Source organism: Ambystoma mexicanum, chromosome 12 (genome assembly GCF_040938575.1).
Source record: "Ambystoma mexicanum isolate Mex_15411 chromosome 12, UKY_AmexF1_1, whole genome shotgun sequence".
Classification (NCBI taxonomy): domain Eukaryota; kingdom Metazoa; phylum Chordata; class Amphibia; order Caudata; family Ambystomatidae; genus Ambystoma; species Ambystoma mexicanum.
The window spans coordinates 662,547,524-662,560,907 of NC_090936.1; the positions used below are offsets into that span (position 1 = coordinate 662,547,524).

Sequence of the window (13,384 nt, forward strand, 5' to 3'; positions counted from 1 at the left end):
ACGTGGAGCACAGATCTTATTTTAGATAAGTACGGAAAAGAGGGTAAGAAGAAAGCTTACTAACGAAGCAAAAGCACGTTCCAGTGCAGTCGGGGCCAACAAAGTAAAAGAACAAAAACATGGCTGCACATGGTGGACGGGGGATCGTGAGAAGAAATTGGCGTTCAAGCTAAGAAATCAACCAGGAGACTGGGACACAAAGAGATGCATTGGAGAAAGATTATGAAGTAATTTGAAAACTAAACAGAAAATGTAATTTAAACTGTGAATGGAAGGGAAGCCAGTGCAATGAAGAAAGCGCAGATGAAATTGAATTGTGACAAGACAGAAAAGTAGATAATCGGAAGGGTGAGAAATGGAAGAGCTTGAACGTGAAAGGAACACCAAAGAGGAGCAATAAGACGTGAAAATATTAAAAAGATAGATGCAGTTTAGTTGCATGAAAGACGGGCCGGGATTTGCAAATGTTGTAATGTGTCCGACAGGAACCGCGGTTGGAATCGGGGGAGGAATCATTGGGGACAGGAAATAACTTCAGTTTTAGAGTTCAGGAGTAAAAGAAATGATCGGCCATCAAAGATTGGATACCCAGTAAGCAAGAAGAAATGTTGTGATATTGATAGTTCTGTATCGTTGGCATAGAAGTGGTGTGAGCTGCCAAAGGAAGAGATGATGGGATCAAGAGGACAAGTAAAGGGAGGAGGGGGCGGAAAACAGAACCCTGAGGGACACAACTGCAATTCCTGTGGAGATGGGCCTGGTTGTTTGGCAGGTTTTGGGGCAAACTTTTCTGGCTGTTCGTCAAACCTTTGTTTTAAACAACCTAACGGGATTGATGGGCTGGCAGAAGCTAGGATCTGTGCGAGTCAAGTTACATCTAGAGGAAACCCTGTTACTTTACTCCGTTCTACCTGATTTTTGCCAGGAGAGCAAGTTTGCTTACATACTGAAGAATGTCTTGTAGTTTCCTGCAATTTCTGCATTTGTATGCCTTTTTCTGGCCATACTGGCTTGATGCACTGGTCTAGACATCTGTTTTGGGTTTTTGACTTCAGGAGACCTTGGCAGGTCTTCCTCGTCCTCCTGCTGGTTGTCTTAATCTGCATGGGCCAGGCCATCCTGGGACCATTTACCGGGCAGTTATGAAAGAGTTTATTTCCAAGGTCTCCTGCTTTGGGAAGCTGCCACTGCCTGGAAAGGTTTTGGAGCCTCAATATCCCACCAAATGTGCTTTTCTTGGCTGTTTTTGTTTGTTCACCACCACAGTTGTCTGCTGCACGAGTCATTTTTGCTGGTCTGCCATCCACGTTTGACTGCTAATCTGCTGGGACTTGCTGGGTGCAGGTTCCTCATCCTACTGGAGCCATAGCCATTGATTCCACTTATGGGATGGTGGGTTCTGCTCCTGTGAAGGACGATTGTTCTTTAGGATAGCCAGGAATCATTGTTGTCAGTCCCTGGGCGACCAGATTCTTTTTGCCCAGGCCAAATGGGGGCAGGTGGGTGGGGGGGGGACGGGGATGAGAGAATGCCTTTTTTTCTGGGCAGAGGTGGGGTAAAAGGCTGTGCAGGATTAGACCGCCCTTACCAGTTTAAATGGTGTGATCCTTTCCGTTGGAGGTGTGGGTGCGACCCTAACTCACATTTAGGACAACGGGTTGACTCTGGAGCCATTATTCAAATCGTCATTGGAGCCAAGACTACTGTGAAGATGCACCATCAACAAGGGCCGTGGCCCGTATAGAGTTTTTAAGGGTACAACTAGTAACCTTATTGATTTTTACAGGATTTGGTTCTTAATTTCAGTAGGTTTCTGTGCTTTGCTATGACTGCAAAATATTCTGAAATGTCTCAATTAATACTTGACAATTCATCTGTTTATCAGAAAAACAGTAATTTATTCAGATTTTTAACAAAAAAACATTCAAAGTATAATCTGGCCCAACGCGTTTCGAGTATCAATTTTCACTCTTCATCAGGGGCAATCTGTTCTGTATTCTTTACATTAAGTATAAACACTGAAGAGAAATTAAATTTATCTAATATTAATATTCATATCTACAATTAAGGCAGAAAACAGGGTTCTTGAATAACCAGTTAGAAGCACATAGTTAGAAGCACATATATGTTTCTATGTACACCATTACTTCATTCTTTGAATTCAGGATCCGTTTAATTGCTCAAAAGAAAAATATATTAAGAGATTAGCTAATGCTGGGAGCCTATTAAGATAGAGGACAGCCCGGTCTTATCCTGAATATGCCATTACTTCCTAATAATAGCAACAATTTGGATGGTGGCTTGAATACTAACCTGAAAGGTTGTGTAAAAACAGTTCTGATCTACTGGGCTAAGTGCTGATATTATAAAGGCACTTACTCAAAAAAGTAGAAAAAGTATCCATAGGTTGTGAGAGTCTATAGATTATGTGATATATATTGAAGTAAGGGTGATATAATGCGATGTAATAAATTACTGTTTTTCTGATACACAGACGAATTGTCAAGTATTGAGACACTTCAGAATATTTTGCAGTCATATCAAAGCACAAACGTACTGAAATTAAGAACCAAATCCTGTAAAAATCAATAAGGTTACTAGTTGTACCCTTAAACTCTATACGGGCCACGGCCCTTGTTGATAGTGTGCAGGGGACACGGGTTTCCTCAATCAGGAAACCATTTGTTCAATGTATTTTTCCCAGCCTAGATACAAAGGCTGGACACCTCTCCCCTGCACCTCAAATTGCATTCGACTGTCCAACTAATTACTCAGAGCTATTCTCCTATATGCAAAAATATAAATGAGGACTAGGTGTGTATGGTGATTATCAATCTTTTCTTTACTGTGAAGATGCAACCAGCTGAAAACGCATCAGCGGCCGTTAAATACTTCCAACATTTCCTCCAGCCGAGTCCCAACGAAGCACTGGTCGTGAAGATACTCAACAGTGCTTCAACCTTCAACCTGGTAGGACCATCTAGCCCCCAAGCTCCGTACATAGATCCTGCCATGTGGAGCTTTTGGATTGTCCTAGGACAATTCTTTGGACTGACGAGCTCTGCCCAGGTCCATTGCTGTGCATCAGTAGCCGTTCCAAATTTAGCCTTGGACTTGCATGTCTCAAGCTTGTGGGACAAGAACAATCCTCCTGCAGTTGCTGCTCTTCAACTCAAGGGGGAGGGGCTGTTCACAAGTGGTGTATTTGTGCTTACCATGCGAGTTGCTTGCCACTGCTTGAGTGAAGTGATTGTCACTGCCCGCTTCCATTGTGTCATGAGGGGGGGTCTTCTGACTTTGTGGGAATCGTGGTGGTCTGGCTCGTGGTGCCTGGGTTGTCCAGGTGTTCATCAGGAATTCTCAATGAGTTCTGAACTACCACTAGCCAAACCCAGTCTCGATGCCAAAAGTGACCACTGGATCCACAGCCCCTAGTTTTCCTGCGGAATGTACTTTTGAAGTGGACCTGCTAGTTTAGGAACGTTAGTTCCTATCCGAATCATAGTAAGGGTGTCGGGCCTTCATAGATTTGCATCGCCCCTCTCACCCCGTTGTTAAGGGGGTATAGGAGCAAAGTCCTGTCTTTACCTCTCCATTGCTTGGATGTGATTGGTGGGTTTCTGGCCAAGGATACCCACAAGATTACACTAGTGTGGGGGGTTTGTTGGAGGTCCCCCTAAATTCTGGTACTAGCCTTGGAACATTTTTACCAGCATGTTGACTTTGACGAAAGTTGTTTCCCCGTTCAAAAAGACATTTGACGCTAAAGATTTCTACCTAGGAACAGTGACTCTTAAGGGCACTAGACCCACTCCCTATCAGGCAAAGACTTTTAAAGTGTTAGTGGCCTTATTTTTATAAACCAGGTAATTTTGTTGCATATCCTGTTTCTTTACTTAGCTCAATTTACAACAGTTTACGTATATTCTTAACTGCATTTTCTTTTCATTGAAGTGCTGCTTTCTCTAATGAGACCCCCCTCCCCCCTTGGTGAATGGAGATGTGTACATTAGTGCTGTAGTAACAATTGGCTTTATATCAGTGTGTTCAGGCCAAATAAAATAGTTACTTTGTTACTGACTGGCTTTATTTCAGGGGTTTGTGGGTTTGTGTGTCACTGCCCTGTTGTACTACGTCAACACCCCCACTATTCCTGAAGTCTAAGCCTTACTGCTCATCTTGCTACCATGATAGTTTGGTTTGAAGATCAGTATAATGGGGTGGCCCCCGGGGCTCATTCTGGAAGATATTATCACTAAACTTTACCTGATGGTACTTACTGCGTGTATTCTTGCCTTAGGCACTATTCTTGAACTTACCCCTGGAAGTCTATATGTAGGGTGTGTGCCACCAGGTATGGGCCTTCCTTTTTATTGTGAAGAATGAGTTGGGCCTTAAGTGGCATTTACATTTTGTCTCTGCTATGCATTGTGTAACCTGAGCACTTATTTCTCTTGTAAATCGTGTGTGTGACCTTGTGAATACATTTTTGTGGTGATTATTGGGAATAATTGTACCTTTTGCTAGCCTTCTTCCCTCCTGGAGTTCAGCCTCACTGCTCCGGTACATCTCCATCTGATAGTCTGGGCTTTCATCTTGAGATACACACTGTTCTGCCTTTAGGTTTGGTGGTTACAAAGCCCTCACCAGAGGGCTGGGTATAGCTCTCGCTAACACCCGGATGAATTGTGATGCTTAAGGTGTTGTGGATTGGAGGATTCCCATCCAGGTAGGCAGGCTGGGAGGGCACTATTTAGCAGCCCCCTTCGTTCAGGGAAGATTGCAGCTTCTATCATGCCATTTTTGTTGCTTCCCTAGGTTGCAAAATGCTCAACCTCCAAGGAGTGTTCACCTACTGCCAAGTTACCATAACTCCTCATATATGCATGTAATTTGCTAAACCTAAGAATGTAAACTGTTTACCAACTCTTTTGTTTTTAATAAGAACACAGCAATGCCACAGTACTCAATTTGGTATTAAACGTCAGAAATGAGAGGGTTAAACCATGATTTTTCTGAAGGACTTGTGAATACATACCCCACAGCCACGCGATACGCTTTTCACTTCATGATCTACAATTGATGAACATTTGACATTTGGCTCTTGGGCCTGTAATTCTGTTCTGAGGTAACATAAGTCTGCCCCTTTGACCTTCATTCTTAGATCTCCAACAGGGATCATGGAGTTAAGCGCCAGAGAAGAGAACCACAGAGACAAGTATAAATATTTAATGTTATCGTGATGTCCTTCTGATGTTTGACATTTTTCATTCACAGGGCTGTAACACTGGCTCCAATGACCAGTAAATTAGTGTAAATGTATGCTCTCGTCCACTGCATACAATGCAGTGCCTATAATAACCTGTTATGTTCAAATCGAGGCTTTTGGAAACCAGGACAATGCAGCAATCCCTCCATTTTAACCCCACCTCACAGCGCATCATGACTATACTAACTGATGTTAAGCACTCTATAAATTCAAAACTGCAATTTTGTCTTTGTCCGATACACCTGCAATGTCCATGTTATATATACTCGGTACTTTGAGTGTAAGAATTGGAGAGATAAGTGGCTTTTTTTTTTAAAGCTTTGTCTATTAGGTGTAGCTTATGTGCCACCTGCAAGACAATCTAATTGGAGTACAACTAGGAGGGAGATGACACGTGAAGAGGGACTCTTACCTTGTTTTTTAGGTTTGGCTTGTCACCCACCATTTGGCTGCTGATGTCAATGCGAATGGCCGCTCCCCACCAAAAACAAATCATGCTGGCATCTTTTGAGCGACCTCTATCAAGCAGTTACGGGATACGTGCCATATGTTCTTTTTAAGCATTCTGTGGAGTTAATGGATTAATTGCAGCAGTAAATGCGATATTGGTGTGATACAAAATGTCTCGACCATGTGTTCGTTCAGTCACTTTAGGTCTATCTTCTCCTTGCATTACGTCCTATTTAAAACCATCCTTGACAAAGGCAACAGTTTTGGCTTGTGTATATGTATTAAATGGGCATTTGCCAAGAACTAATATCACATGCCAGGTAATCGTACAATTTTCCAGCTGTTGACATATGGCAAATGTCTATCCCAGATTTGTAGGACCATTTAGCCTCCTTTTTGGAAAGTTTTACTGCAACTTCAGCCATTGGGATAACATGACATAGGAAAAAACGTCCAGTTCATTTTGGTGTACCTATCACGAAATTAGATTATAGTGTTTACCAGACAAGCTATGTATCATAAAGTAGGGGTCTCCACAAAGGTTCATAATTAAATGCTGTTGCTTGAACCGATTTATTTTTCTCTAGATACCATGCAAGCATGTCTTCTGCTATGACTGTGCAATCCAGAATGAGAAAAAGGGAGATAAGGTTTGCCCCGGGTAAGTCTAATAAATGTTTTATTGCTGTGAATTTGTACAAAACTGAGATATTTAGCGCATCCTTATGCAGGCACATTAAACCTGTTTATTTGAAACCAGAAAGAAAAATTTACTTATCTAGCGTCGTCTTTTTGGGATCAGCCGTTTTGAGGGAAAGACTAGATGTGGCTCAAATGCCAGTGAGAAAAATATAGCATCTAGCAATCTCTGCTTGGGGCACTTGTTTTCAACCCACTCCATTTTGCAAACTTTTTGCAACATCTGTAGTGTAGCCTAAGAACAGACCATCCGATTTCACAAATGAGTCCTTCTGAGCGATGAAGGAAGCAAGGCCATGGTCACTGTTCCATTGTAAAATTATTTGGTTAACAGAGTAACTGGGTCTCTTGCGCGACTGTTGTCACAGATCCCACATTCACATTGTCTTTATTTAGCCTTTTAATCATTCAATACAACTCAGCTTAATTCCAGTTAAGCTTACTTCTTAGCAGTGGAAATAACCATCCAAGTAGGGGATATCTTGCCCAACCAGGTGGTCTGTAGGTATTACATCCTGAAATTCTTTTAAGAGTCTTGTCAGACATTCCTGCTTAGAAATCTTGGCCAACGTTGTCAGTCAAAACGGTGGCTTGCTTCTAAATACTTCCTTATTGCTTGTCGGGTTGCTCACAAATTGTTCTGTTGTATAATTTTGCATTCTTACTTCTGACCTACAGAAGGGAGACCTTTGGCTTCCATATGACCCTGACAATATTTGAGATGTGCTTGAACCGCAGAAATCCCCTTGTCCTTTTCTTCCAATGTCCTGTGGTTGATTTAAGGGTTCCCTGTACAACACCTCGGTTAGAGTACCTTGAGTTTAGCATTAAGGAAGTGATGTGTTTTAAGTTATAAGGTAAGTGTGCTTACCTTCTGTTGTATTTTTATTTGAAATTGTTTTTGTTTTCGCAGAGTCGCTGAAGGGTTTGGGAGGAAAGGGACAAAGGAACACCAGAGGTATATATGAAACTTACATTGCATCTTTAACCTAATGTCTGTAACAAGGTCTAAACCTTGGTATTGGTATGTCATTGCTTTATTTTGCACGTTGTTCGTCATCCCTGGTTGAGCACGTTGCATTGGGTGCTCTGGTCAGTCTTTGACGGGTGATGTGTATTCTGGTTTTCACTTGGTGTTATTAAGGCAATAATGGAGCTGCACGAGTGGTAGAACATGGCAAACAACTTTATGGCGGGGTGTGTATGGTTTGTTTTGAGAAGTAGTGATTTCTGTCCTTTAGTAATGTGAAAATTGTATTTTTTCACAATTGACATTGATAAACCAGGTCGGGGGGTGGAAGAGGTTACATATCAGTGCCGTAATTTGGGGTGTGTCATTTATTGTAAAATGAAGTTGGTGTGCTGTTTTTAGGAGATTTTCTGAGTCCATATTTATGGATTTAAATACTGTGCAGTATGCATTTTCAAAACCTGCCATTCTAGCTCCTTTCTGTTGTATAACTGTTCCAAGTCATGGTGTTGGTGCACGTTTTAGGCATGGATGGACATTGAAATGGAGAATTACAGCTAAATTAGAAAGATAATGCGATCCTGATGTAATCATTAGTGGGTTCTCAGTTTGTAGGGCCTGTGGAGATTGTCCCGTACTGCTCTTTCAGTACCTAGGTATTAAACTCTGGCATCCCCATTCTCTTTATGGATAACAACTTGTGGCAGTGTCCTGACATTCTAGATATTGAACGATTGGAAAACCATGAGTAGCTCTCATTTGAGATATTACAGCATTGTTGTGCTTTGTGGCTGGACGTTTAAAATGAAACTTCAGGATTTGTGTCTATACACCACTATAGTTTTACGTTTCCTATGTAAAGCTACAGCTACTTTCCCATAATTTGATTTTCCGTACTCCTTCGCTGAGCCAAAATTTTAAGTTTAATCGGTTGACAGCTGAGGATTCCATTCTCTTATGATTTATTGTTTAATATACCACTTATCAGGATATTATTTTCTGGTTAAAAAAAAGCCCCATCTCCAATTGGTACAATTCCCAGTACATTGTTGCATACATGATACTCCAACCACAAATGTTTACATTTGCCACTGTGGAGACCCTACTCTTCCAACATTTCGGTATCCTAAAATCAGTTACATTTTACTAATTTCCATTTTCCTGTTAATCTACATTGGTTATTGGTGTCTGACGACATGAGTTTCTGCTTTACATTGGTTTACTTGTTCATTGCTTTGTGATTAACTCTACCATTCCATTATCTATGGCATAGATTATTTATATTTGAGCTTATTTTCCTTAACTGTGTTGCACACGGTGTAAATTGACTCCCCAAATACCTGATGTTAAACTAGCCTTATTTTTTCTCTAGACAAACGCAGTAGCACTATTCAAATGTGTGTGCCTTTCTGAAAGTGGTAGTGAAAGATTTTTTTTAAGTTGAGATATTCCGAAAGCTTTGTAGTTTCTAAAGTGCAACACCAGTCCCCCCTTATTGGCCGAGTACGACCAGGAATTGAGTTGGGTTCCTAAGTTAGATGCGTGCCACACCCTTCTATACAGCCTTTTAAGAAGGCATGGAGGTGCATTAAAAGACATTGGAGACGATCAGACACGGAACCGCTGGAGACAAACTAATTGAAATACATGTATGTTAGCCTGCATTCTTCGTTTGCCCTGGCTGGTTGACCGCCTGCTGGTATGGTTTGCTGTTCAGTAGTTTCTGGAAGCATACATAGCCTGGTTCTGCACAGTTGTGCAATCATTGGCGCTTCAGGGGTTTTGGAAAGCAAAACTTGTAGACCTAGACTTCCAGCAGTAACTTTTGAAGATGCACTGATGTATCGAAATCAAGGTTGTTTATTAAATGTGACTTTTGGCATGTATGGATGTATGTACTGCATTGCATTATTACTTTAATCAGACCTGCTAAATCAATGATTAAAGAACATATGTGAAGCACAGCATTTTGGTTCCTTTTTTTGTTGGCAGGTAATCAGCCACCATTAGATTTTCTACCAAACAAATATCAAAGTGATTGAGAAATGCACGTCGGATCTCTGATCAGTGCCTACATCTTTTTCAGCCAGCAAGGCTTTTTGCATAGGTGAAACAAGTCGTCAGAGAGCCCTTTCTTATTGGCTGGTCCTGTTAGAAACCAAAACTTAAACTTCTAGACGTGCTACAGTATTCTTTAAACTGGCGGGTCTCAAAACCAAAAAAAACAGATTTCTTATTCACATGGATTGACTCATTTTTTTTGTCCACCCTACCCCTACATTGCTGCGCTTGAAACGAGACGTCCTCTAGGTATGTCTGTGAACCAAAGAAATACCTGAACATTCTGCAGAGGACCACATTTATTTGATTTATCCTGGGCACCATCATTAGTTTGTCTGTAGAAGAGTAGAATTTATCTAGCTCTATGTGCACACTATCATCTTAACACTCATCCAGATTTCCTACTGCTTCGTAGCACTATAATAGAATGTTTCTTTCCTAACCAAATGTAATGGTACTCTATGAAGGGGTCCCTGGGCACTGCTGGTATTTAGTCTTTTGAAATGGGGCTACCCTCCTGTCTGAAGACAGTTTCGCTTGTGGTGCTTTGTCCTAGGAAGTAATTTTAGTTCAGAAAATACAATTCCGAAAATCAGACAAAGGTTTACATACCATCATAAAAACAGAATAGAATTATTTATTTCAATCTAAGTATTTTGATAATAAAACCAAATAATCCCTGGTGGGGATTGAAATAATTTGTTGAGCAGGAGCTAAAGGAACTTCTGGGTACCGGACATCACCAACTACGCATGAGTTGCTTTTGGGTAACAGAGCTTGCGCCTAGCGAGTTAAGTCTAATTTGCTCTTGCGATGCAAATTATCTGTGTCCATTATATGACAGCGTTTGTTGAGTCTTCTGCAGATGTCCTAATGCGTCTTTAGACACATTGCTGGTAACTCGGGTCAATGTCACATGGGTATGTTTTGTATGTAATTAGTGGGCCGGAGGAATAAAAAGTAGTTTCAGGACTGTTGGCGTCCCGCTAACTAGGCTTTTATAGGTTGCAAGCAGGAGCTATTTAGATACCAGCAGTTTTGAAGCCTGCCTAGGTTCCAACTCCCAAACTTAATCTGATGTGATGGCAGTAGCCCTTACTTGGAGTAGAGGTACTTGCTCCTCTTAATCCTCTTTAGAGCCTGCCCCTCCTGGGAAGAACAAGATGGCAAATGATGCTATTTGGGTGAGCATTATTACTTGAATAATGCCCTCCGTCTGTGCCAGGTGAAACTGATGCAATATTGTAATCTGTGCTTTGGGATGGACATAGCAGAATTTGTCAGCTACCACCTTTTAGGAAATTACCTATTGCTAGTAGGATTTTTTTTTAAAAAAAGGTTTTATGCCAAGCAAGTTAGGCTAGTCAAGTTGGAATCGCCGGCTGTGCACTTGACTGTAGCAGCCTGCGTCATGTTTGGGCCTTCTCGCCAGAAGGTGAACATGATGCTCAAAAGTAACAAGGTCATCAGCCGGTAATATGGCTCAACGGGTTGAGCGCCTGCTGCTGCGATCTGTGTTCTGCAGGTCCGAATCAGCCTTCCATCCTCACCAGATGGGTGATACTGTATGCATATAAGTTCTATTTAAAGCATTTATGTGCGATATAAATAAAACCTCATTATCATCGAAGGTCAAGACCCTTCTTTTTGAAGTACTGTTGATGTTCCAGTCCTACACCAATGACGAATACATGGAAAGTTAAAAACCTTGAGCACAAATTGCTGTCTGCTACCTCCACCAAGCAGCTGGTGACTGGAAATCCCATAAGCAGGGTGACGGGATTTCCAGGTTTTCCATGGATTCGTACCACAGACTAGATGTAATTCTCATCAGATAAAAAAGCACAAAGTTTCTTCTCTTCTTTGCACTTGGCTGGGGAACAAGTGACTTGTTGCAGCCCAAGTAGCACTCCTCCACAGTTAGTCTGGCTCTCCCACTTCCATCAGCCATAGTGCCCCATCATATAGGCTCTTTGGGTTCTCCTGATAATGCACTCCGATTTCTGGATTACCACCCCCTTCTCTCTCTACATCTCCCCCTACCCCATGGCCTGTTCATTGAATCTATGAAATCGCTCCTTTTCCTTGTAGGCTAGTTTCATCGTATCCCATTTCACTGCAAAGATTTTACTGCATTGCACTATAAAGATGTGGTGTGTGGTTTGGTACTTTGAAAGGTGGAAGTGGATTGCGAGAGTCTCCACCACATTTATTTGCTTTAAAAAAAAAAAGAAGCAATATGGTGAAATGGGATTTGGTGAAATCCCTGCGAGGAAAAAATAGATCCGAAACTACTGCAAGAAATTGTCAAGATGCTCTGTATGGGTGCAGTAGAGCTGGATCACTCTTAGGAATCCAAGGAATGCTTCTACTCCAAGGTCTTCAGTGCAGAGCAATCCTTTGTCCAAGACCATTGCCTTGTATTTGATGTATCTTGTACCTTTGTATGTTGCTCCTACAGCAATCACTGCTCTATGTATTGCTACCTTTGCACTGTAACTAAATTTTAAGATTTCTTGTTTCGGTTGCGCCCGTCTACTCAAGGGCTTGGTGCGCATTACCAAATAAATAAACAAACTTCAACCATTATGTTTTAAGGAGTTTGTACACTGACAACAGGACAGCATACACATCTTAAGTGCCTAGGCAAATGGCTCATCCAAGCCATGATCTAACCAACAGCTTCACAATCCTTTCACTGTGAGCCTAGGGCTTTCCTCGGGCTTTTATCTCGTTATTGTGGCATTTGTAGGTAGGTTTGAGACGTCTAATTTAAAGAATTAGGAGAGATCCGATTTATGGGAGTACCACCCTCGGGGATCAGGAAGGACCTAAAGAGAAGAGCACAACAGCGGACGCGCCCGATACACCTTCCGGTCCGTACCACGCCTCCTTTCTTGACGCCGACTTGCAGTCTACGCCGATCGGGAACACTGCTTGCACGATCCTGCACAGGCAACAACTAGGTCGCGCCTCAATCGAACATAACTCTGACTACGAGCACCTTTCACCAACGTACCGGTTCCTCTGTAACACAGCAGTTACCAAGCGGACCCACCTCGTTGGCCACAAAAGCAGCATTTTCTGACAGCGCGAATCTTGAGACGCACTGTATTTCGGACGTAGCACCATTTACTAATGAGCATCGTGGTCAACTTTCTAAAAATAGAAATCATTACAGCATTAAATATAGATCCCTTTCTGCTTACTGGGATCAAAAGTTATTTCTCCTTGGCCAATTTTCGCTAAGCAGACCGTAATTCTCTTACTCTATCTAATAAATAGTGTTTTTTTTTTTGTGTCAAATAAGTACGATCATTAAGAAGTACTCAACACCCCCAAGTTTTACTATCACCCTATTTTCCTGTGTACTGAAGACGGCTACACCTGCATCAACAGACAACTGTTTTGTGCATTGCCTGATTTTTTTTTTTTTTTAGGATGCTTCTAGCCGAAACATATGTCGACTCTCACAAATAGAAACCTAAGACATCTAATAGGTTTTTCCTTTTGATAGAGCTGGTTCAACCAAACAGTGCTCTACTTCTAAATGCTTGATGTTGCACATTTAGTGCTTATACAGTACTACTCTTCACGTACTAACCCCACCAAACTTTTAGCTTTGAAAACGACATACTAATTGTTGTCATTAGGTTTATATGTATTGCGAATCATGTCCTCCACTTTTTCAAGTGGAATTTTTAGATTAGTTTTATCATGAAGATCAATAAAATTAATTTTGTTATCTAGTGGTTGTTTTTTTGAGGTGCTTTTGTTAGATGTTTTTCCGTTTGCACCTCCCTGTCTTGATCAACTGAGTGTCATGATTACACTCACACATTTTTATTAAGTGTTGCAGCGGCTTTGCCTTCTAACAGGCACATCACTTACCTGAGTGTGGCTGGAAGAGATGGGGTTACCACCCCCTTTGTTTG

The 13,384-nt window shown here is 41.6% G+C and overlaps 1 protein-coding gene across 5 annotated transcripts in view; it reads left to right on the plus strand.

Moving 5' to 3' along the window:
* Positions 1–13,384, plus strand: part of CBLL1 (Cbl proto-oncogene like 1) — a 148,748-nt gene that overhangs the window by 111,632 nt on the left and 23,732 nt on the right. For 3 of the 5 annotated variants that reach the window (XM_069629149.1, XM_069629152.1, XM_069629148.1), the window contains 2 exons: positions 6,307–6,380; positions 7,332–7,376. In XM_069629149.1, coding sequence (XP_069485250.1) covers positions 6,307–6,380; positions 7,332–7,376 — 119 coding nt within the window. The remainder of the gene's footprint in view (positions 1–6,306; positions 6,381–7,331; positions 7,377–13,384) is intronic. The other 2 variants (XM_069629151.1, XM_069629150.1) reach the window with 1 other exon arrangement.